Below are 23,030 nucleotides of genomic sequence, written 5' to 3'. Positions count from 1 at the left end.
GGACAATTTTTGCGGTGGAATAGAAAAATACAATAGCGTTGGGCTAGTTCTCTTCGCGAGGAAGAAAATAAGCAAATACCTGGATACTCCTCGAGGGGGTAAGCAGAACGCTCCTCTAACGAGATTCTACCGTAGCTTCGCTTCAATTTCGAGACGTAAAACCAGCCTCCAACGTCCCTTCATATTAATATTTGCAACGCTCAAAGGCGGGTCTGGCGCTGTTCCGCGCCTCTCATAGACTTCCATCTCAAACACACCATGTTTACTCCCGTGCAAAATTCTTAGACGTTAGCCGCTGATACAGTTTTTAATTAAGAAACCTGCGAATGAACAGATCACCAAAGGGTAACATTTTACTGTCGCACTAAGCGATGTCGAAGTAAAATCACTGACTTCTGACGATGGTCAATTTTTTGCTCTGTTAAAAGAAGAATCTCTACATTTAAGATAATTTGCTGAAATTTAAATTAAGACAGACGATTACTTTGTGTGGAACTGGTAAATCTTCAGGTGTGTTTGAATTGGTCTGAACTAGGATTCAGGTCTCAAGATTCGAGCCTTTACCGATGAGTTTCCTAATTCTTCAATTGTTTTTATATCGGAATTGAGGTATTTGAATTAGGGTCGGATGAAGGTGTATTCGTGTTAGCTAGATACAATGAAATATATTTAAATCTGGGTCTTATTAAGCCTGAGTTAATTAGATTTGGTTAAGTGCGCTTGGATTAAGTACTACTTCTACTTTGTAAGTAGAGGGACCATTTGTGTTTTTCCTTGTACGTTGGTCTTGCAAAAAATCTCAGAACTAGCTTTACATCACTGTACAGAAGGCTTCCATTGTATCTCCCTGCGTTTACTTGTCTAGAAAAATGAATTCTTTCTAATTGTATAATTAACAGGAAAGATTAATTTTGCTTGGAAATCGTCGTATCATCAAATCCCTATTCTCTACGGAAATAAAGAACACAAGAAACAAATAACGAAAAATCGATTTGAGTATAGCTTAAAATAGCGTAATAATGAATTAAAAATAAACCACTGAGTCATAAATAATATCATAATCCTTTTAGTACCTGAAAGCATAAACAGCTATTGAAATTTTCGATAGCTAGCCTTTCGCAGCCAGTTATTAGATTTTCAAATTCTCCGCCAGTGTCGTTCTACTAATATCCGTAGGAACTTTCGTTTTCAATTCTTCGTCTTCTCCCTCAAAATATCATCTGGTAAGGCAAACGACGGCCAGTACAATGGACAAAACTAATTACACAATCCTTCAGAATGATCTAACTTCTCTCTTCAGCTCGTCTTAAAACTCAACAATTAATTTTCCATAACAATTTTTGATCGCCCTAACTCGTAAACGCCACGAGACAGGCGTACAATAAATAGCACGATGCAACCGTGCCCGATGAAAGGACGAAAACAATTTCAACGACAATCAACCGCGAAAGTAAAGGATTCGCGCGACTGATCGTGGATTCATCCATATCTCTTGCGACTGCAATTACGAAACCGCGCGCCAAAAACTGGCGTCGCGACTCAAATGGACAAGTTTACAAATGAAAACAGCGTTAAACAGAGCTGATCTTCGATGGAGTTCTTCAGTTTCAATGTTCGTCTTTGCTCAGCTCGTGGTACTCTTGGAAACAGGGTACGATGCAGAGATTGGCCTGGCACTCTGGACAATGGTACTTCGTTTTCCTTCGTAACGTTCGACCATGAGCATCTATGGTGTTCCAGCAGTGAATACAACCTAAAGCTGGACCTGGACGTAACACTGGACAGTGGCCATGACGCAGGTCTCCAGTGCTCTCTCGAGGCTCTCTGCTTGTCGACTAAAAAAATTAACAAAAAGCAACCAATCAGTAGAAGTAATTTCATTTGAACTTCCATTCCCTAAGAATACTTAAAAACTTTGATGACTCAGCAATCTCTTCATAACATTCAGAGTAAATCGAACTTCTTACTTGCGGAGACGAGGAACTCCGTCTAAGCTCCGCAGTCTTCACCCTCAGCCCAGAGGTGGACCCTGTGGTCTCTGTAGTGGTGGTAGCAACAGTGACAGATTCCTCCGCGATTTCTTCCTCCGTTTTAACGACAGGCGCCGGTTCGACGACGATCGTTGGGCTGGTGGTCCTCCTTGGGAACTCTGGGTTCGAATGTTGCCTGTGTATCCAGTAATTCCCACTGCCAGACTGTTGCTGGCTAGTCAAGAGCGGGTGGGAGTGCTGCTTCATCAAGTAGGACGGCTGAGGCACGGTCAGAAGGTTCGTCGACGTCGTCACCGTCAACAGGCTTGGCTGGTTCACCAGAATCGATTGTGGCGGCGACGCAGTCCTCGTTTCCTCCCAGGTTTTCGAGGTCTGAGGCAGATTCAGCGTCGGTGTCGCCACGTAAACCGAGGACGAGACGATACGCGGCGACGTAGCTTCGCTGTCCGGCGACAAGTGGTTCGATTCCTTCTTCACTCGTGGTTGACGCAACAGACGGCATCTCTTCGGGCCTACCTGCTTGCAAACTGCTAGAACGGAAAGGGAGATATTAACGAGTGAAGCAGCAAGTTGCCAATGCTGCGGAAGAAAGTGGACTTTACTGTACGAAGTACTGTTTCTTGGTCTTCTTAAGCATTGATAGCGTTTCATGTGCAGGGTGTTCGACCATATCTAGGGAAGAGAGGGTAATTTTAAAGGAATGTGAAAATAAAATGTGAATCAAAATTGATAAGGTTGTAATTGAGGTTTCTCGAATGTTTAGGCTTGTTTTCTTTCAAAGACAAGGCTTGAGCTGTAATTTTGTTACTCTTGAGTAGTAGAGTGGTCGAACATCCTGCATGGGGGAAAGGATAGTTTAGTTTTTATTAAGTTAATCACAATTTTATTACTGTTATCATATAAGTGAGTCTTCGATACTACAGCCTGTTTATTAAAACAATTATGACTTTGTTATGCTATACATCTAGAAAAAAGTAATGTTAAATTTGAAAATTCATCGCGAGACGAATAACACAGTCGCACTAAAAATGGGGAATTCGTAAAGTAAGTGATTTTGGACAGGCTGTAGTACGCAAGCTACTAAACATCTAAGTGAGAAGCTAAATTACGCTACAGGTGTGCTCTTCACGTACACAAATAACAAATGTCGATTAATATGCGGGCACAGATAGTTCCTTGCTGAAACATTAAGATGGTCGTTTGTAAATAAAATTTTATTCTTTATACAGAAAAACGCTACATAAATAAAGTTCTAAAAAGACGGATATCTTACGTGAACAGAGTCGCGAGTCCGGCCAGAAACAACTTTAATTCGTTCTTCCTTCACGTGGTTTATTAAAGGCATTATACAGTAACACTGACACATTAAACTCGATCCTCTGCATATAAAATTCAGTACTGATTTTAAACTAGTTCCCTTTTATCCATCTCTTGTCTCTTTTCCCCTCGCGAATTACCAATGTTTAAGATAGTTTGCATTACGATCAACATTTTTAACAGTCTATATTCATCTATCGCTTTGTACAGACGTTAAAAAAAGGGTAAGAATGGCGACCCACTCGGTTAATGTGTTTCACTAAAATAACTGTTCGACTATCTCATCAATTACAACGAACGAGTGTCTTCTAATAAAATTCTGGTTCGATTCGATATTATTAAGATTGCCAATTTCCAGCAGAACATTAAACCGATAACTTCGTCTGAACAAGAGCCGGGAACGTAGTTAAAAAAATTAACGCTCTTATTAGGTACGAATTAAGAAACATACGATATCCGAAATTGTCACAGTAAATTAGCAGCCATGTAAAAAGTGAGCGGTAATACTACTCGTTCGCGAGATTAAAAACAAACAGAAAAAAGAAGATAAAAGAATTAGAGTATTTACATCGACGTTAAAATTCATTCCCAATGAATTTTGCGTGTCTGGTTAAAAGGTAACACAGGAAGATATACTCGTTCTCTAATCTTAACGCCGTGATGACATATATTCGCGTGTCGAGGAAACGCGTATCGATCATTCTCGTCGCTTACTTAATGAAGGAAATAAAATTATTGTACTAACAATCATGCAACGATACTTTACGTCTGTTCGAAAAATATTACAAAACTACCATCGCGTAAAAACGATTAAAAAAAGTTCACCTGCATTTGGGTCGATCGTATAATGTTCGCTTAAATAAAAAATTGAAAAATATTTTCCGTTCTTCGATCGTGGGTTGTCGCATCGTGGACTTATTTCTCAATACATGCATTACTGTGTTCTCTCTTTCCTCTTTTTTTTTCTTTAAATAAGTTATATAATATAATGTATGTTAACAAATTGATGAATTAATCGGGTTAACATTCATTCCCGCGAATATTGCACTCAATTAGCACTTATAGGCTACAACAGCTTAAATCGATCCGAAGCTAAATAAATAATGCACACGCTGATATCAAGAAAGAAAAATCAATTTGTGCTTCAAATTGTTCGCAAATATCGACGAGCGATTCGAATTTGTTACGAGAAAATTAACTTTCGGTTAAAATAAATAAAATATAGCAATTGGTATTAACGTGAACCCGCGCGTTAATACTTGTGTTATTATACCCTGTAGCCTGTTATTTCTATGTACAGAATGTATCATAAAATATAAATTAAATATCGCGTTGAAAGGACACAAGAAAATCAATCAAAGATACAATAAAAGTTTAAAATATAAATTTGAATGAAAGCGTCACAAATACCGTTGTCAAACATTCCAATCGATTGACCACTATGTTCGTATTTTATGAAACATCCCGTACAATAGAATTTCTTAAGTGGAATAGAATTATCGTCGAAAATTCCGAATAAATTTTCTGCAAGCGATGTAACTACCGTGCTCGTTACCAAAAATTCGTTACGAGCTTCCATTTCCCTTTCACACGACTACCGTACATTATGGTACAATTTTTGTTGTTCCTCTGTCTTACGATAGCGAATTAATGGTAATACATGTATTGATGACGCATCGTGTTTTACCTTCTCGTTCGTAAATAACTAGTTGATCTCGTAGGATGTGTTAATGTGTATGTATACGTGTGTATGTACGCGTGTGTGTGCAATTACACATGATATATTCTCTAGCTACGTTTCGTATCACTACTTTATTCACTATGTACAAAATGTCATACGGTATGTTATAGACTAAAGTTGGTAAAAAGCAAAATAGTTCGATCGAACGCGATGTTTTTCTCCCGCGTCTAAGCGCGAAGGCGCACGATTGTTCCACCAACCTTAGATTGCATCGACATTCTCGTGAAAATCGATCCCGTTTGTCGACGACAAACGACGCAAAAAATAGTGTCCAGTTTAAAAACGTTCAATGGGTCGTATAAATATCTCAAATCATAAACAAGCAAATATACGCGTTTAGCATACGACTGCTACCACTCTATCACATCGCGCACTTTTCAAAACAGTACGATGTAAATCGAAGGAACCTGTTCGAGAACGTTTTACTTTCCGTTAGGACCTCCACTGCTGGATGATGCTGCCAATAGAAATAAGTTACCAACGTATAGTTCGTTTAACTAACGATACACTGAATTTCAGACCGATTTCAACAATTATTCGTTTAGCTCATTGCAGCAAACTTGCATACTGCCTGCAGATCTTCGATTCTTTTAGAATAACAGAATTCATTAATATTAATAGTTAGTAGACTGTTGTAGAATCATAAGGTAAAACGAGCTTCAGCGGTACAGCAACATCTTCGATTGCATACGCGAACCCTAATACAAAATAATCTCATCAGTGCATCAGTATAAAGTGGATATCGACGATTCCTCGGCTCGAGATTTCCTACTCCAAAAGCTTCTTGTAGTAACATACGAAATACGCAAGAAAAAGAAAAGATCTAAAACCGTATGTTTCGTTTCCAACATTCGAGCCACATTCTTTTCGATCGATGATTATCGCCAATCGAGCCCACGAGAACCACGAGACGATTACTTAATACTTTTGAAGCTCGTCTACGCAAGTAGCCATTGACGACGACGCGTCTTGCCCGATGGCTCACATCGCGTTATAGTTGACACCGTGCAAATTGATCGGCATTGTGGTACTGGGCAACGCGTAATCCGTATGCCTGCTATCGATGTAACCGCTCAGCATCGTATGAGGGCTGTGACTGGTCAGCATGGTATGCGTGCTGTGGGTATTGTGTGTACTGTGCGGTGTGGTAGGGGGGCCCATTGGTGTGGGACTCTGCGAATTGACCGGCTGCGTTGACTGAGCCGGCGGCGGTGAGGAATTCACTTCTTGCTTGACCCTAGACTTGAGGCTGGGCCGGTTGTTCGGATAACCGCGCTTCTTGTACTCCAGCCAAAGCGTTCGATTGTTCACACCGAACATTCTGGCCGCCTTACAGAACCCTATCCCGCCGTATCGTACAGCGTCTAACGCCCTGATAAAGTTCTCGTCCGCTTGCGGATTCGTCGATCGTTTCCTCTTTATTGCGGTCTGCGGACTGGCGCACGGGCTCTGGCAATTACTTGGGCACTGTGCAGACGGTGATGGGCCGCCCGACGACGTGTGCTGCAACGTCCCGTGCGAGGAGTTCGGGTAATTCGTCAGGGCGCAACTGGAACCAGTCGTGCTGGTACCAGAGTACTGATCGCTGATGGTCGAGGAAGCTGTTATTTCGGGCGTGGTAAAAGCTGATGACGCTTGGATCGACAGATTCGTTTGACACGAGGACAGAGCGAAACGTGGATATGTATGCTCCATAATAGTCCATTGCAATCCTGTGGAACAGACCGGTTCATACTTTGGTCAGAGCACAGGAATTATTTCGTACGTTTTCATTATTAGCAGAAACGATAAAAACTAATTAGGTGTATATTATATTATAGTTATGAGATGTATCTTCGAACAATGGAGTTATATAGAGTTTGAACACAAGAAAAGAATACTTTCGATACAAGATGAAAGATAGATATTATAATGTGATATAATAAAATCTGTGATATTTTTTATAAGTATAAATATATCGAAATTTGACAGCGGTAATGTGTTCGTATAATATAATAATAACAATAATGAACAAAGGAGGCAATTCGGCAATAATTGGCTTAGTTATAGAAATTAAACTATAGAATCGAAATAAATATCTAATTCAAATTAAGTATAATGCTTTATGCTACTATGTGTATAGAAAAAAAAATGGAGATGCTCTAAGCTGTAAGCAGAAAAGAATGAAAAAATATTTTTTAAAAGTATGTGTGAAAGTAATGGTATTGTATATATATATATATGGGAATATTAAGATAATATAATATTGTGGCATGGCACAGATACATTTTAAAGCACATAATTTGTTATTCATCTTCAATGTAGGAAAATATATACATTTTTATTGCTTAGATTAAAGGACAGAATAAGGCACACATAAACACACTTGACAATGTTAAAGGCCCGATTTTTACTGTCCTCTAAAAGAACATTATACATTGTGTGCTATGTATCTGTGTACCATGATGAATTTGATAAATGAAACTAGCCTTATAAAGATTTGCACTACCAATTTTCATTTTTTTTTTCCCTCTCAACTTTCGCTCTATTTTCATGTCAAACGTCTGTTCATTTTCCTTGTGCAATACATTTAAACGCATCTGTGCCAGCATATAATGTGTGTAAATTTCAAATTGTTCACATGCAGTTTCGATACCCACCACGCTCACTATAGTTCGTGTTTACTACCAAATATTAAGACATGTGTGTGAGAGACAGGTACATCATGCATATAATTTAAGATTTAATTATTGCCGCTAGTGCATAAATAAAGAATAGAATCGCCAAATTTTCTTAGTAATAGTTTACTAAGAATTGAAACAGTATTTGAAATATAAGTCATAATTCTTTGTACAATCTGTACAATCTGTCTTTTTTTAAACCAGTTAGGATACTCTGCATACATAAAATTTGAAAGTAGTTCCTATAGTTTACAATATTACCGCTTACGCAAAAGAATCTGAAGTTTAAATACTTTTCTAATATAAAAATGTAATATTTGAATAATGTGTGAAGTCTCCTTCTTATATTATTATACAGTATATATTATAAGCTTATATCACAAACGGTCTAAAATAGTTTCAAACTGATCGCATACTATATAATGAAGAATGACTTACCTTGATGTGCAGGTGGTTGCGAAGAAACTGAACTCTGCGCCACATTTCCTCCTGACTGTTGACTCACGTCTTGTATCGAACCATCGTTTTGTGCTGGTGTTGCTGCTGAACTGTTCTCCATGTTACTCATCTGTAATAAGTTAAAACACAGTCTAATGTTTTAACATTACACGATAGAAGTTAACAAGTTTTCACAAAATATAATCAATGTACATACAATTGATATTTGATCCTCATCAATACTTCCTTGAGATTCGGTACTAGTATTAACAGGTCTTCTCAGACTTTCGCTGCCTTCTTGAGACACTATCAACGGTTCTGGTTTAACAATATTAGTAGCAACTAAAGTAATTTCATTCATTTCTTCTGGTTTCTCTCCAGACCCAGACGTTGAACCTGTAGATGATTTCCTTAATCTTTTTCTGCGAAAAGACGGTGACAATGGAGATGGACTAGGTGAACAAGATTCACCGCGATCACCTCCTCCTGGTTCGCTACTACCACTTGGCCACTTAGTTAAAGATGCAGTATGCATTTCCGCAAGCCCCTTTATCTTCAAACTTTCAGCAGTCTATACAAAGAAGCATAAGTGAAATTATATATAACCAGTCTCTTGATAAATATCAAATTGAACAGAATAAATATGTAAAAATCAAACATCTACCTTTATAATAGATGGTAATTGATCTTGTGATATGTTTACTTCGCCATAGTACATAAAATCGACCATGATTTTCAGGTCGGAGAATTTTACATCCTTCAATATAACAATCGGATGCTGACACGGATTCACTGTGAACAGCGACTGAAAGTATGTACTGCACGCGGACAGTACAACTTTGTGTGCCTGAAGGTGTCTGCCTTCGGCAGCCAAAGTCACGTCAACCAGTGTCTCATTATTCAATAAATTAGAGAACACCGAAATGAAGTTCGGTTGATGATTGTTCCATCGCAAACAGAACTGTTGCATCGACATTGCAACAAGCGGTGAAATCACTGCCAAACACTTCTGGAGTTGCTTGTACTACACCTGGAAAATCAATGATCGATTAGTTCTCCAAAAGTACTTGGTTTATAACATAAACCAAGAATCATTTACAAAAACGTTTCAAAATCGTTAGCGAAAAAAAAACATTTTCCTTCCTATGGACCTTTAAATACAGAGAGACAAAAAAGGAAAGAGAAACAGAGACCACGAAACTTACATAAATTCTTCGCGTTTACAATAAATAAGAAAGAACCTAGGAACAGAGTAGCTTTGTAACAAGTAAAAATCATCGACGCTATGCGGACAGTATGTGTGGACGATTGTAAACATTAAACCATCACGGAAACACCGTCTCACTCGTGGTGCACGTAACAGTCGAATAATATCCATTTAAACCACAACTCGATCGTTGCCGTCACTCGAACGCGATTGAACGCGAATAAGACACTCGATGACGAGAAAAAACTCGCGAGCTTATTGTCGTGGTTAGGCGAGTTCTTATTTCGCGTGGACCGTGGAGACCGTTCGTGGACGCGTACAAAACCTGTCGCAAAGCATTAATTCGGCGGCGGGAAAACAAAAGAAATAGCGGTGAAGAATACGGTTACGGTCGCGGTTCCGCGCACAACAAATATAGATTCGCACGGCGAGGACAGCGAGTAAAGAGGCAGGATAAAGCGGGATGTAGCTCACTTCGTTCGAACGTGGACTCCTCGAGGATAAAAGCCACTGTCAGTGGATGATTGCCTCGGTTGACACGATGCACCTCGGGACCCGTTGTTTTCGGCTTTTATTAGGAAAAACAGAGCCCACTCGACGCTGCCATGGATTCGACGAAATTTTCCACAACAGACTGAGCGGTGACGCTTGTGTAATTCACAAATGACGTCATAGGCGAAAAATTACGATACCACGGCAGGGCGCGCAGCGAGGCGTACGAAAACGTCGCCCTCGACGTCTCTGTTGATATCGTCGTGAATTTCTCGTGTAATTGACAAATACGAGATCTTATCAACGTGCGTCCTTAGAAAATTTAACTTGATCAATATAGGGGCCGTACGGGGGTGACATCTACCGAGGATCTGTCAAGCACGACGCTTCTTTCATATTTCGAAATACTTTCTGCTCGAAATCGGTTTCCCATCCGCCTCGCCTTCGCGTTCTTTTGTAGATGTGCACAGAGAATCGATGATACGTCGACACCTGAATCACGTATAGAATGAAATCGTAGCTAGGATCATAGATAATGTTTAATTGAAACGATTCGTGATTTATTGAAATTATAAGTACTTTACTCCATCACTATGCGGACACGTTCGATAATACACAAGTGGAAACGTTCCATTCCTCTACACGATGTGACGAAAAATACTGCTATACAATTAGTATAAATTAAATAAATAACTAAAGTTCATTCGTTCCATGTTAGACACGAGTAGAGAGAAGACGCTTCGCTAACTAATAGTCACCAACGTTTTTGTACGCGTATGCTGTGAATGTATTATAATAATTTATTATAATAATCGCTCCGGGATTTACAAATCTCCGTCTCGAAGTCGACGGTAAAGCACGTTTTAAAATCGCCAAACGAGAATGTGTAATCGTTCTATTCGAAAAAAAAGGATCCCTCTCTCTTTTGTTCTGTTGCAGGGAAATTCGTACGTTTCTTTCGCCAACCGTTATTCGTTGTACTTTAAATTAGAGAAAAAAGAAAAGGGAGACGAGTAAAACAAAGTACGAAAGTACATAATTACATATACAAATGTACATACACTGAGGTATATTGCATCGACGATAAGTTTGACGATTGATAGAAAAGAAAGGTGCGTGTAGATCTGTGCTGTTCTTTCAATCACCGTTCAAGGAACTCGGAATTAGAATCTCATCCGAATCGCCGGAAGAACGACTCATGATACAACGAACATGAATTTATCGATTTTTAACATTTCCTAAGTTGCGAATGGACCCTTGATTTCGGGGTTATACTCTCTTATTGCTACATAACAATGATAATTTACGTTGAGATTCTCATATAACAATCTGATATCTTAAATTTTGATATAATGTTTTTTATATCCTATAAACATTTTTCTCCTATGAACCTCTGATCACGTTTAATCCTCGAATTGTATTTACTTTCGTTACGTGTCGATTAATTCGTAATGTAAGATCGTTCTTACGCGATACTGTGTCATGCTTTTATAATGGTAGTCCCGAAAAGAGTGATCGCTTAATAATAAATAAATTAGTTACAGATACGTACACAAAAAATAAAGTATATAAAATAGTCGTGCGTTGATTATGATGCGCTTAGTCAAATCAGACACTTTTAAAAATTCATTAAAACGTTGCTTAAGTACGTTACAATCTGGACCGTGCCTCACGAAAAATCGCACGGTGATTAAAATAAAGCTAAATGTAAAAAAGTACAATATATCACCAGAGAAAGTAGAAATATCGGGGATGGGGTCGCGGGGTGTGTAGATTAAATTAAGAAATATGTATAATGATAAAATAAAATATAGTACAATAGAACCTCGATTATCGAAAAACCGATCAATGAAAAAATTGGCACTACTTTTATTTTAAAGAGTCTGCTTTCATTCAATATTTAATATTTGTAAAATATTTCAAAATACACGACCTCTCTTCGTACAAAGGATATAGCTATTCTATTATTTGAAAAGTTTCAATTTTTCGAATAATCGAGGCTCTACTGGATCGCTCTAAAATGTCCGATTCGATATTTAAGAAAACTTCCTTGCAAACACCGAGCAAAAAATTGAACACTCACGTTGAAGAGAATCCTTATCTGTACAGAATTGAGTGAAAAGAGCGGAAAATATTAGACACCACAGAATTTTTTGTGTTACGTTAAATTAGAAAAAAATGTTATGCACCCGATATCATTGTTGCCACTGAAATCAATGTCAATATCTTAATTGATTGATTTTCCCATTTCTAATGTATTTTTTTTCTTTCTTCAAATCTTATCGAGGCGATAAAGAGTAAAAGTGGCGAGAGGGAATAAAAAGTCGCAGCATGACTCTTTTTCCTTTGCAATATGCTGGACAGATGTACTCCTGAACAAAGACAACGATGTGCCCACATTGAAAACTAGCGAACAACTCGTAAACAGATCGCAAGCATTTATAAGCTTTTAGTTGGCCAACAGGTTCTTCGATACACTGTTTCTTGAGTGAACACTGTTTGTACTGTACACGTTGCTTGTTGTTCGCAAACTATTGTCTACAATATCAGCAAATATAATTTGCGAACTGTTCACAGAAAGCAGAGCGAGGACCGCGCATAAGAGGAATTGGCTCAGAAACAATAATGATCCCAGATGCACAAATCTTCCAGGTGTATTTAAAATGTCTCTCAGTTTAATAGGCTTTCGCTGCTAGGCCGTGGTTTAGTGACCAGATTCTGTAAAGCTCTTATTTGTTTCTCCGTAAGATTCGGAGGACCGAACAGAAACTCCTTACGAGAATTCGGATTGGATAGAAACTCCTGCATGTTCTTATTGGTTAGCACCAGGTAATGCAAAGAGGTTTGCGTTATATTTACTTTCTTAGCTAATGTCCCTGTAACGTGAACATCGTCGATCCAGAAGTACGGTTCCTTCTGCGCCTCCCGGTACAAAAGAAACACGCTGTCGGGCGAATACAGGATCGCCCAGCCAGCGCAATACGTGGGATAATGTGTACCAGGATATTCTTGAGGTGTCACCCTCCACTTTGAACGCCAGGACCTCTTTACGGCGGCTTTGGTGAAAGAGTCGCAAAGTATCAGCCGTCTTGCTCCACATGGCGATAGTTCACGCGTTAAGAAATCCAGTAAGGCGGATGTATGAACAAAAACATCGTCGTCTAATTTTAGTATATATTTGGCACCTGAAACAACAAGAAGAAAAAAGAAAAACATTTTTAAAAATTCACACACGTGCAGACTCGTGGTTTGATGGTTATTCTTAAACGCAATGTAAGTAGTTGTGAATGAAATAGTACCAATAACAGATTAGTTTATAGATTATTATGCAAGAGGTTCAAAGAATGGTCTGTTCGAAGCGTTCTTGGGGAAAGGAGCCGAATGACCGCTTACTTGGACAATGATACGTAGCCCACTTCAATGCCATCACATGCTTGTAAGTCATGTTCCTGTAGGCATCGAGAAAGTTGCCTTGTATCAAATCTTTGTATCTCCTATTCTCCTCTTCAAGCTTGGGCTGGTGCTTGTCGGAGGAGCCGACGAGGAAGAGCAGAGCCACGTCCGACGACTGCTGGCCCCATGTCTCCCTGACCACGTTCCTCTTCGCGAAATTCTCCGGCGCCGAGTGGACTAACATCAACAGCAACGGATGCGTACGGTTACACGGGTCATGGTTGATCACGAACCGGAAGTCCTTTATGTCGATCAGGGTGGATCTGTCACCGAACGGCAGCTCGTGCGTTAAGTACGGCTGTGGGGACGGCGTCACGTTCCTGGGTAAGATCATCAGGTAGCCGTGTGCTGACGCGCCGCTGCTGTAAGGCCCGGTGAACCCGGACCCGTCGATGTGAAGCCAGAGGGAGAGGCATCCGGTCAACGCCAAGGCGACCAGGAAAATCAGAGTGCATGGCGACGAACCGAGGGCATGGAGCCGCCGCTTATCCAGCATACTAACGAGCCCCTTACATCATACACGTCTGAGTCCAGCTGAAAAATAGGACCAACATAGAAATGTGTAACGTTCCACCATGTTTGCATTGCATTGTTGCTTGCGCTGTTTCTTCTGCACATGTATTGTGTAACCACCTGTTAACGGTCGCGCAGGTTGCAAGCTGTTCACATTTACACTGATGAATACTTATTTCCGAGAGGATGTAAATTCGTTAAAAAAATCGCGAGCAATAATTTAATCCTACTTTATTGTTAGACATTGGAGAGTTATACTCTTGTGTGAGCACAACAAGAAGAGAAGAAATGTGGATAGTATTTTCGTGGTCAGCCTTTGATAGAGAAGATCGTGTCTGCCTACGTACATAATTGAGAGATCTTGACTTCCCAGTGTTAATTTCTGTTAGGTTCAAATACTATTATCACGATCCCAAACTTCGCTCTTCATTTTTACTACATTACCGTATTGTATTACATTTTATCGGTATATTATTCTGTAAACAAAATTCCAGTTGCAGAAAATCGAATATTCGTTTTTATACGTACATGTACACTTTAATGTTGCACTGGTAGGTGGTAATAATTTGAGATGACAACGTTGGATGCGCGAATAGGTCAATTGGTTCTGGAGGTCGACTAATAAACTATAGATCGTGATTTGAATCTTGTACCCAGCAAGCGTGTCTACAGTTGAAATGTTGTTCACTATAAACGTATGTGTCCATCAGGTAAAAGTGTTATAAGGACGGTCGATTATCGATGTACTAGATATATTTGAAGTAACAGATAAAATATGTGCAATAATTCTACTTAATAAACGATAACGTAATCTAACGAACTGTCGATCCCTTACAGGTGATTGAACCATAGTTGAACCGATGGTACAATTAAAGCAAACTGTAAACGTATAGATTATGGCGGCTTATGCCACTCTCAGAATTACTGACACTGCACAATTTACACAATGTAATTAAACCCAAAGTGACCGGAAAACGTATTCGCGTATACGTAATACGTCCTAATTAACACAACGTTAAAAATAATCAATAATTACAGTAACAAATAATTTCGGATAATGTGTAAATATGTATAAATAATATGTAAATATTTGAATATAATTCGTGCAGAAACACTAACAAATCAAATCACTCGGGGTGTTGGATCTTATATGTTCCAGTTTTCTTGTAACACTAAGCGGCGGGCGCGTCTTATATAGATCAAATGGATCGCATTATGCTACCCTTGTCACAGGGTGACTCATTGTAGGCAGAACATTGGCGTTTATCTAAAAAGTGAAAAGCATATTGGGTAATAAATAGGTGAATAAAATAAATTATGATTACCCAATAATATTAGATAGTATGTCCTTCGATACTGAAATGTCACGTATTCACGCGGTGACCTTGAGATAGTGTAAGGACACAAAAGTTTTATTTCACACAGCTATAACTCCATTTGTAAAGTTCTAGTATACATTGAATCTATCCTCTGAGTAATGTATGGACTGATGATATAGACACCTTTGCCTGTGCTTTCTTAAATAATTTACACAATTTATCTCAATGACATTGAATAACTTGAAAGTCTTTGGTTGAAATTTATAAACTTTTAAATAAGTAATAGAACAATTTTTAAGGGATCTTGAAGAGAATGAAATATTTTTTATTTCTATTTAAAAAGTAGAGAAGAGCCTCTCTATTAAGATTATTGGGATTCGTTATAATTCAATAATTATTTCGAGGGCAAAGTATCTACGAATATCGATTATAAAGAGAATAAGAATAAATATTAATTGAAAACGTTCATCAAAGTCCTCCCTTGACCCAATTTTATATTTCATTTCATAATTTTCGAACGAAGGTATTCCAAACTACGTTCATGTCTCCATAGGCGCGTTTATAATCAAATTGTTACTCGCGACGGGATAGGACCAATAGCAAGACCACTTCCTTATCAAAAAATTACGTATACACTCACTATAGATTTAGGATGTTGATAATTCAGTCGATGTGGCAATACTTAACGTTACTTCGTAGCTGGAGCAACGCATATATCAGATTTTGTATTTCTTCGTCCAAAATTAGTGTATTCGTTTCGAAACGGTGCCAACCGAAACGATTTTTGTATATCTATCGATCCGGAACAGTGGTGGGACGTGTCGATACAAGTGAGAAGTTCAAAGAAAACGTATCAAAGCATACTTTTAAAAGTCTTGTGAAGTATTTCTGCACGAACATTCTACTCCCTGTAAGAGATATAGGTATGTAATTAACGTTGCGATAAACTCGATACCACGTGCTTTTTAAATATATATCAGATAAATAAATGACTGATCAATTACAGCGTAGATATCTACCGATGAACAGTGATATCAATTGATAATATCAAAACCTTTACATGTGTATATTGTTCCTCACACATTTGAATTAAAATATACTAGATAATATTTCGAATAGTATCGTATTCTATGCGCGAAACGTTTGCAGTTTGTAGATTAAAAATCCGTCGAGGTGTTTTGTAAATCAAATTAAAAGATTCCACAGGAATTTCGGTTGCCTTGAATCGTACGGTTGCTTAGAAAGTGCCGTGATAAATCAACATTCTGGAACTTTCACTTTTGACATTTTTTTTTAAACATCCGATTGCGATGCACCGCGATCCATTAGACTAATGCGTGCATCAAATTCTGCCCTTAGGTCGAGCAATTTTGTTTCTTGTTCGCTCAAAACAAAGGAAACATTGTGAGGCGGCCAGGCCCCGCTCTACACACTTCATTAATAAGTCACGGAGATACTTGTTACACTTCACCGGCTTTCAACAGTTCGATAAATATTTAACCGAACACTGTACAACGATTCACCTTTAACAGTTTCGCGATTCCGAGTTCCCTTCTAGAACTGCGAAAATTTTCGTTTCGCAACAAAAACAATCTATCCAGAAATAAACCATCGTTATTCTCAGAACGAATTTCGAACAAGATCGTACATGGAGAAAACAGGCTTACGCCTAGCTAACCTTGCCAGATTCGCGTTCATCCTTTGTCGCACTTCTGTCGTTCGAACACATTGGAAACCGGGACACGGAAACACAGGCGCTTTAGCCACGAAATCGTGAAACGGGAAACGATCGCAACCCGACGAACGCTGTCGAAAATCTGTTGGTGGATGGTGAGAGAGAAAAAAAAAATTCGGAAACAATTTCATACTTACAACTTACGTGGGGCAAAGAGCAGTGAAGACTTGTAAGCATCAATCGCGACGGTGAAATCTTTGTCTTGCACATTCGATACGGCTGATGTTAATCCCTCAACGCCGCTGAAGCGTATTTTAATCACAGGAAGATTGAGGTTATGTCGGATGAACGGGGCGGCCGCAAATCCCGTCGACGGTTGTACGCGCGGTTTCCGCGGAATAATACCAGCCACGTGAACGTCAACACGACGTGGATGTTACCCGGTGTTCGGTAGCTCTGTTCCTTTTTTTCCTGACACCCCTCATTTTCCCCCTTCTATTTGTTTGTTTAATCGTACGCCTCTCTACACGGCCAAGACAGATTGAACCATGTGTAAAAAAGTTCGCTAGGAGGCGAAACCACCGTGAAAAGCCGTGGTCAAAGGGCGAAGTCCGTTTGAGCTGTGAGTCCGAGGGTTAACTTCGTGTTCCTACCCTATGACCAAGCTCCGCCCATTTACTACACCCTCTTTGGTTGACGTCGCGCACCCTGGTCGAAGCGGAACTTTCAAACGACGAAACTTCATCGATTACACTCTTCTTCGTACATTATCTACAAACTACCATAAATTATTGTTTATCTACAGTGTTGTAAATCCACAAAAGGGATGCACTAATATAGAAAAGACGACGAGAATATTACAAATTATTCTCGTCGAAATTTTAATGATATTACATCACAATACTGTCTCGATATTCGAAAACTTTCCAATTACTTCTTGTAAACTGTATCTCACAAATACAAGACGCGTTTACACGTTCGAAACATGAACTTACGAATCAGTTTACAGTTGAATTTGCATAAAAGAACGTAGCTCGCGTTTCTCACGTGGAATTCGCAGAACTCGTTCGCCGCTTCGCGTCCAACGGAACTTAAGCGCTCTGCGCTTAAAACTTCGCAACGACGAATCGATGGAGGCTGTAAAACGGTGAGAAGAACGATTACCCGCGACCGTTCGTAAACAAATGGCGATCGTTTCGAATGTTACCGGGTGGCGACGGTAGTCGCGAGGAACGGCGAGCAGTGGCGCTGAATGCTCGCGGCATGAATTGAATGGACGCGAGAAGCTCAGGCGCCCGCAGCGCTGTAACCATCTCTCTCTGGAGGGCGCGTACCGCGCGTGCGCCGCACGTTTATTATCTTCTTTCTGTTCAAGTGCCATTTCATTGCATGCAGTGCAGTCTATAAAACAGAATGCGCTCTCGGTGGATCTCGAGTTTCCTATCACTTATCGTCATTCGTAGCGTATAAACATAACAGCACACGCGGTCATTAACTTACAAATTGTTTACGTGTCGTACGGCACATGGGAACCCGTTAATATCGTCCACGAAATGCCAGTTACCGCGCGATAAAAAACACGATCGGGCCATTGTTAGCGTCGCGCGCGACGGGTTTTCTGGGCGAAATTTTCGAACGTTACACAGCGAGCAAAATGTCATGCAGCTACGCGGACGGTCTGTCGCAGTACGAAAACAAAGGAGTGCTGGGCCTGGAAGAGGTAAAAACCGTCGTCCCCGGCCGTTCGTTTGGCGGGAGTCGGCCATCCGCGACGACTTTTTAATCATCCGCCGCCTGACGTGTGAAACTCGTTTTTTTTTTCTTCTTCTTCTTCTTCTTCCCTTCCCACAGAGATACGACAGCGTCGAGGCGTTGCGACTGAAATGTGGCCTTCTAGCCGATTGGATACAGGCGGCACGGCACGTCGTCGTTCACACCGGTGCCGGCATCAGCACTGCTGCGGGTATTCCGGATTTTCGGTGATTATCATTTGTAATTTTTCGCTCGAATCCCCACCCTACTTCTATGTACTTCTATCCCCACCCCCTCCGGGGGTGCCCCCCGATCGTCCCGCAATTCCGATCTGTTATGCGTTCGAAATAGCGCCACTGGCTAATTCTTTTAAATTAATCGAGCGGGAATAACCGAGCCGCGAAAGGGCGGCCAGAGATTCCTTTTGATCAACGCGTCCTCCATTGTTGGGCATAACAATGGAGACCGTCATCTATTCGAGAACGCTGGTTAATAGCCGGGATTCGACGGGGACCACGATATCGCCGAGAATTTTCCAAACCAGTGCTGGATGATATGAGCTTGGAGGATGAGAAAAAAAAGAAATTTTTTTTTTTTTTTTTTCGAATTACATACGAGAAGTATTGAGTATATTTTTTATAATTACTTAGAATTTCATCAGAATTAATGTTTAATTTGTATATCTGCAACTGGTTGAATCGTTCGTTGTAATCTCTACATGAGTATGCTGTATATGATTTATTAGAGGTACAAATGGAGTTTGGACGTTAGAGCAGAAAGGTTTAAAGCCCACAATGAACATTTCCTTTGACGAAGCGATTCCTACAAAGACGCACATGGCATTGAAAAAGCTAGTAGATGCTAGTGAGTACAGTTAAGATATTGCAAGCAGATCCTGCGCCAGATGGTTGTACAAAGTTTCACCAGTGTCTAATTTCCTTCAGAAAAAGTTAAGTTTATCATAAGTCAGAACATCGACGGCTTGCATCTCCGGTCCGGTTTGCAGAGACAGCATCTTGCGGAATTGCATGGCAATATGTTTACGGAACAATGTGATAAATGTGGAAGGTTGGTATTCATTCGCTAAGAATTAAATTGCACGGGTGTTATTTTGCGAGGTAAAATTACTAGTAAATTGAAATGGTTGCCATCTACAAGGTGAATTGTTTATTTAGGCAATTTATTCGCAATTTTGCGACTAAAAGCGTAGGGAAAAAGTCCTTGGACACGGTGTGCAGATCAGAACAAATTGGCGGCCGTCCATGCCGTGGACGGATGCACGATACCATCCTTGATTGGGAGCACAACTTGCCAGACAGTGATCTGACACTGTCCGATTTACATTCTAGGTAAAAACGAATGAACATCTTTTAGATAGTAAAAAATGTTATGATTTCTTTTATATTGCAATGCATACAAAGTGGGAATCTTGAGGCACTGTACAAGATTTTAAAATTGGATACTTGATAAAAATATTTTTTACCGAGCGAACAGATATTGCGATTTATTTTAATGTTTAAAATTTGGTATTTTTTGCAAACAGATGTATTCAAAATTGGAAAATGATTCTTGATGTATTCAAAATTGGAAAACAATTCGTTGATCAGAAAAATCCTATGTTGATGTCTCAGGTTTCAGGTGACAATTGTTTGGTTTGATACTTTTATTATCTTCAAAATAAAGAAATGTACGTTTACAGTGTCGCGGATTTAAGTATATGTCTTGGAACGACGCTCCAAATTATTCCGAGCGGTAATTTACCCCTGTACACGAAAAAGTACGGAGGTCGACTTGTTATATGTAATCTACAACCCACGAAACACGTAAGACATTTTTTATTCTCAAATCACTAATAAAATTTCAGTGCATTTAACACTTTAAGCGCTCGTAAAACGACAACCACACAATTTGATATCTACTGCAGATGCTTTTCAAATGAAAAGCACAAACTCGTTATCTTGTCGTCAGCTATTGCTGATGCGGCACTTAAGGTGTTAATCCTAAATATATTAACAATTTAAGGATATATTTCTGGAAAATATTATGCCATAGCCACGGTTAGTATACTTAACGATCCATATCCATGCATGATCGCAATTAAAAATTAGAGGATGCATCATTTTAGGACAAAAAGGCGGACTTAATAATCAACGGCAATGTCGACGAGATAATGATCAGCGTTATGAAAAAATTGGGACTAGAGATCCCTGAGTACGAAAGTACGATGGATCCTACACGCAACTCCGACACAACGTCCAAGGAGATGGACTGGACGATACCGACGAGTAGAATAAAAGAGATGAACGTGCTGTACAAGAAGGTGTGCAAGCCTATGAGAAGGAAACGGAAGACTTTCATGTACGAAAGGGAGAGGACGGACACGAAGAGAGAAACAAAGCCGAAGAAACAAGCGTTCACAATGAAGCAGGATATAAAAACGGAGGACGACGCGTTGAACACGGCGAACGTAGTTTGCAACAACGCTCCGGTAGACATAAGCGGTGCCGCTGTGAAAATCGAAGACGAGATGAAGGACGTGGAACCGTTCGAGTTCACGATGAGCAACATAACACAGCCGGATCCCGGGTTACAAGTGAACGACATACTGTAGCATGATTTCTGCGGTTGGTGATCCCAACGCGACCTAATACCGTCATTAATTATTCAATCTCTTCGTTAAATTTATTTACGAGTGCATATAGAATGGATGTTATCTGTATGTGGAGAATGCCTAACAAAAAAAGTGCTATTGATTTGTTTATACAAAAACGACACGAGAAAATGATAAAAAAAAAGGAAAAAAAAAAGAAATGATGATTCGAAAAGTACAGTAGAAATCGAGTTATCTGCACAGGTTAGAGAGATGCGCGCGAAACCATTTAAACAACTAAATTTAAACATATATATGTTTGCACATTTTTTGGTTACTAACATTAAGATTGCAGTACATTTGGACGGAGTTTAATTACCGAAGAAGGAAAGTTGTTCGTTCACTTGAAACATATTGGCATTTAAGGATCAATGACAAAGGATTTGCAGTTTAAATAAAAGCTCAAGCAGCAGTAATCGATTCGAACAAATGAGACTCGGATAAATGGAGTTCTGCTGTACAAGTTTGTCAACCGGATAAAAATCGCTTTTATCGTCGAGTCAGAAAGCGCTGCGATACGTGTACATATGTGTAGTAGTACTTTCGTAAACCGCTTCCGTGTTTTGTCCGCTTTTTCATTGCTCGTAGTTATTCTTCTTAATCAGAAGTTTCCAATCGATCTAACGTGTATCATATTCTACTGACGTACACACGTATATGCATGCACATCATGTTTTTCTCCATTACGTATACATTAAACGTTAAATACTTAAGATGATTTATTTAGGATCGTTTGTAACGTATCGAACAGAGATTTTGTAGTAGGATGACGACGCGCGTCGATCATAAAACGATCTTCCGCATGATGGATCTAGAAACGATCGAGACTAGAGCACGGCTCACGCGCTACTTTCGAATCCGTTTAATTGATACATCTATATTCATAGATATACACCGTTCGTGTTTTCCACATGAAAAAAAAAGAAAAAAAAAAAGAATGAAAGAAACGTGACCAATAAATCTTCTCATACGGTTGTTTGTAATTCACGAAGCGATTGACGGAAGATCCACGGACGTTGTAACCGCTTGCCTTGCACTATCCTGTCACGCTTGTCAAATGAAATGTGGCACAGCGGTGACAAACGCAAGTTATATTCACGATAATGTTATAATTTCAGTTTATCACATTTAAAACCACGAGATTTGTCTACACAAATTGCGTGTTCTTTCTTTTTTGTATTCAACAACGATGCGAGAAGAAAATCGTAAGGCAAGGGGTTAAATGCACCGTACTAGTGAATATACTCGTTGCTACTTTAAACGTTTAAGATTGAAATCTTTTAATAGAAAGCTCCATACGAGCTCATCGGTGTTGTTTGATCGATCTAATAGTTAAGTGTCTCTTGTTAAACGCACACGTTTATATAATCGTGGCAGAGCGGAATTAACGTTTTGTAGGCAGACGTTGAAACGGATAAGTCACTCTCCCTCGACAATATATGTCTCTCGAGAGTGACCTGGAAAGCGGAGGTGCAGGTTTTAAATGAGAACGGAAGGGGTACGGGGGTAAATATATAGAAATGCAAGCGAGTCTTTCTTATATCGGCATTCGACGCTATTTCGTCGACAGCGTTTTAATAGTAGAACGCAGATTAGTGAGATGTGTAATATTTATATGTACATAGCGATATATGCTTGGTTGCTCCTAATAATTTATTATTTTAATGATATCATTTACTGGACGTTACTATTAGTGAAATATTATAGCATTCGACGGGAAATAAAATTGTGGAAAGGGCTCCGTGTATGTTCGTTGCTTCCTGTTCCGGTTTCCGTTATTTCTTTCTATTCAGAGATAATCGAATAAAAATCGGCAATCGTT

General features: G+C 39.5%; 3 protein-coding genes across 9 annotated transcripts; 1 reads left to right on the top strand and 2 right to left on the bottom strand.

Annotated features, from left to right (window-relative positions):
- Nucleotides 1–518: 518 nt before the first annotated feature.
- Nucleotides 519–10,044, bottom strand: Btbvii (BTB-protein-VII). 4 transcript variants are annotated; one of them, XM_076898807.1, is made up of 6 exons: nucleotides 9,829–10,044; nucleotides 8,812–9,177; nucleotides 8,365–8,718; nucleotides 8,148–8,277; nucleotides 1,968–2,521; nucleotides 519–1,835 (listed from the first exon to the last, which is right to left on the bottom strand). In XM_076898807.1, the coding sequence occupies exons 2-6, from the start codon at nucleotides 9,121–9,123 to the stop codon at nucleotides 1,608–1,610; spliced, it is 1,578 nt and encodes a 525-aa protein (XP_076754922.1). In that variant the 5' UTR covers nucleotides 9,124–9,177; nucleotides 9,829–10,044; the 3' UTR covers nucleotides 519–1,607. The 4 variants fall into 4 exon arrangements, with proteins under 4 accessions (XP_076754922.1, XP_076754924.1, XP_076754923.1 ...); XM_076898809.1 differs by having other exon boundaries at nucleotides 1,968–2,518; XM_076898808.1 differs by lacking the exon at nucleotides 9,829–10,044 and adding an exon at nucleotides 9,353–9,420.
- A 2,309-nt stretch (nucleotides 10,045–12,353) lies between these two features.
- LOC143425800 (beta-1,3-galactosyltransferase 5) lies at nucleotides 12,354–17,443 on the bottom strand. 4 transcript variants are annotated; one of them, XM_076898824.1, is made up of 3 exons: nucleotides 17,011–17,443; nucleotides 13,240–13,833; nucleotides 12,354–13,031 (listed from the first exon to the last, which is right to left on the bottom strand). In XM_076898824.1, the coding sequence occupies exons 2-3, from the start codon at nucleotides 13,793–13,795 to the stop codon at nucleotides 12,517–12,519; spliced, it is 1,071 nt and encodes a 356-aa protein (XP_076754939.1). In that variant the 5' UTR covers nucleotides 13,796–13,833; nucleotides 17,011–17,443; the 3' UTR covers nucleotides 12,354–12,516. The 4 variants fall into 4 exon arrangements, with proteins under 4 accessions (XP_076754939.1, XP_076754936.1, XP_076754937.1 ...); XM_076898821.1 differs by having other exon boundaries at nucleotides 17,004–17,442; XM_076898822.1 differs by lacking the exon at nucleotides 17,011–17,443 and adding an exon at nucleotides 14,932–15,001.
- A 695-nt stretch (nucleotides 17,444–18,138) lies between these two features.
- Sirt6 (sirtuin 6) lies at nucleotides 18,139–22,679 on the top strand. The gene is made up of 7 exons (XM_076898816.1): nucleotides 18,139–18,526; nucleotides 18,658–18,785; nucleotides 19,304–19,422; nucleotides 19,503–19,626; nucleotides 19,734–19,907; nucleotides 20,258–20,381; nucleotides 20,684–22,679. The coding sequence occupies exons 1-7, from the start codon at nucleotides 18,461–18,463 to the stop codon at nucleotides 21,167–21,169; spliced, it is 1,221 nt and encodes a 406-aa protein (XP_076754931.1). The 5' UTR covers nucleotides 18,139–18,460; the 3' UTR covers nucleotides 21,170–22,679.
- Nucleotides 22,680–23,030: the final 351 nt, after the last annotated feature.

The sequence above is a fragment of the Xylocopa sonorina genome, chromosome 8, assembly GCF_050948175.1.
Source record: "Xylocopa sonorina isolate GNS202 chromosome 8, iyXylSono1_principal, whole genome shotgun sequence".
NCBI classification, from domain to species: domain Eukaryota; kingdom Metazoa; phylum Arthropoda; class Insecta; order Hymenoptera; family Apidae; genus Xylocopa; species Xylocopa sonorina.
The sequence above is the reverse complement of the archived record's forward strand: the minus strand, read 5'-3'. Positions and strand labels throughout refer to the sequence as shown.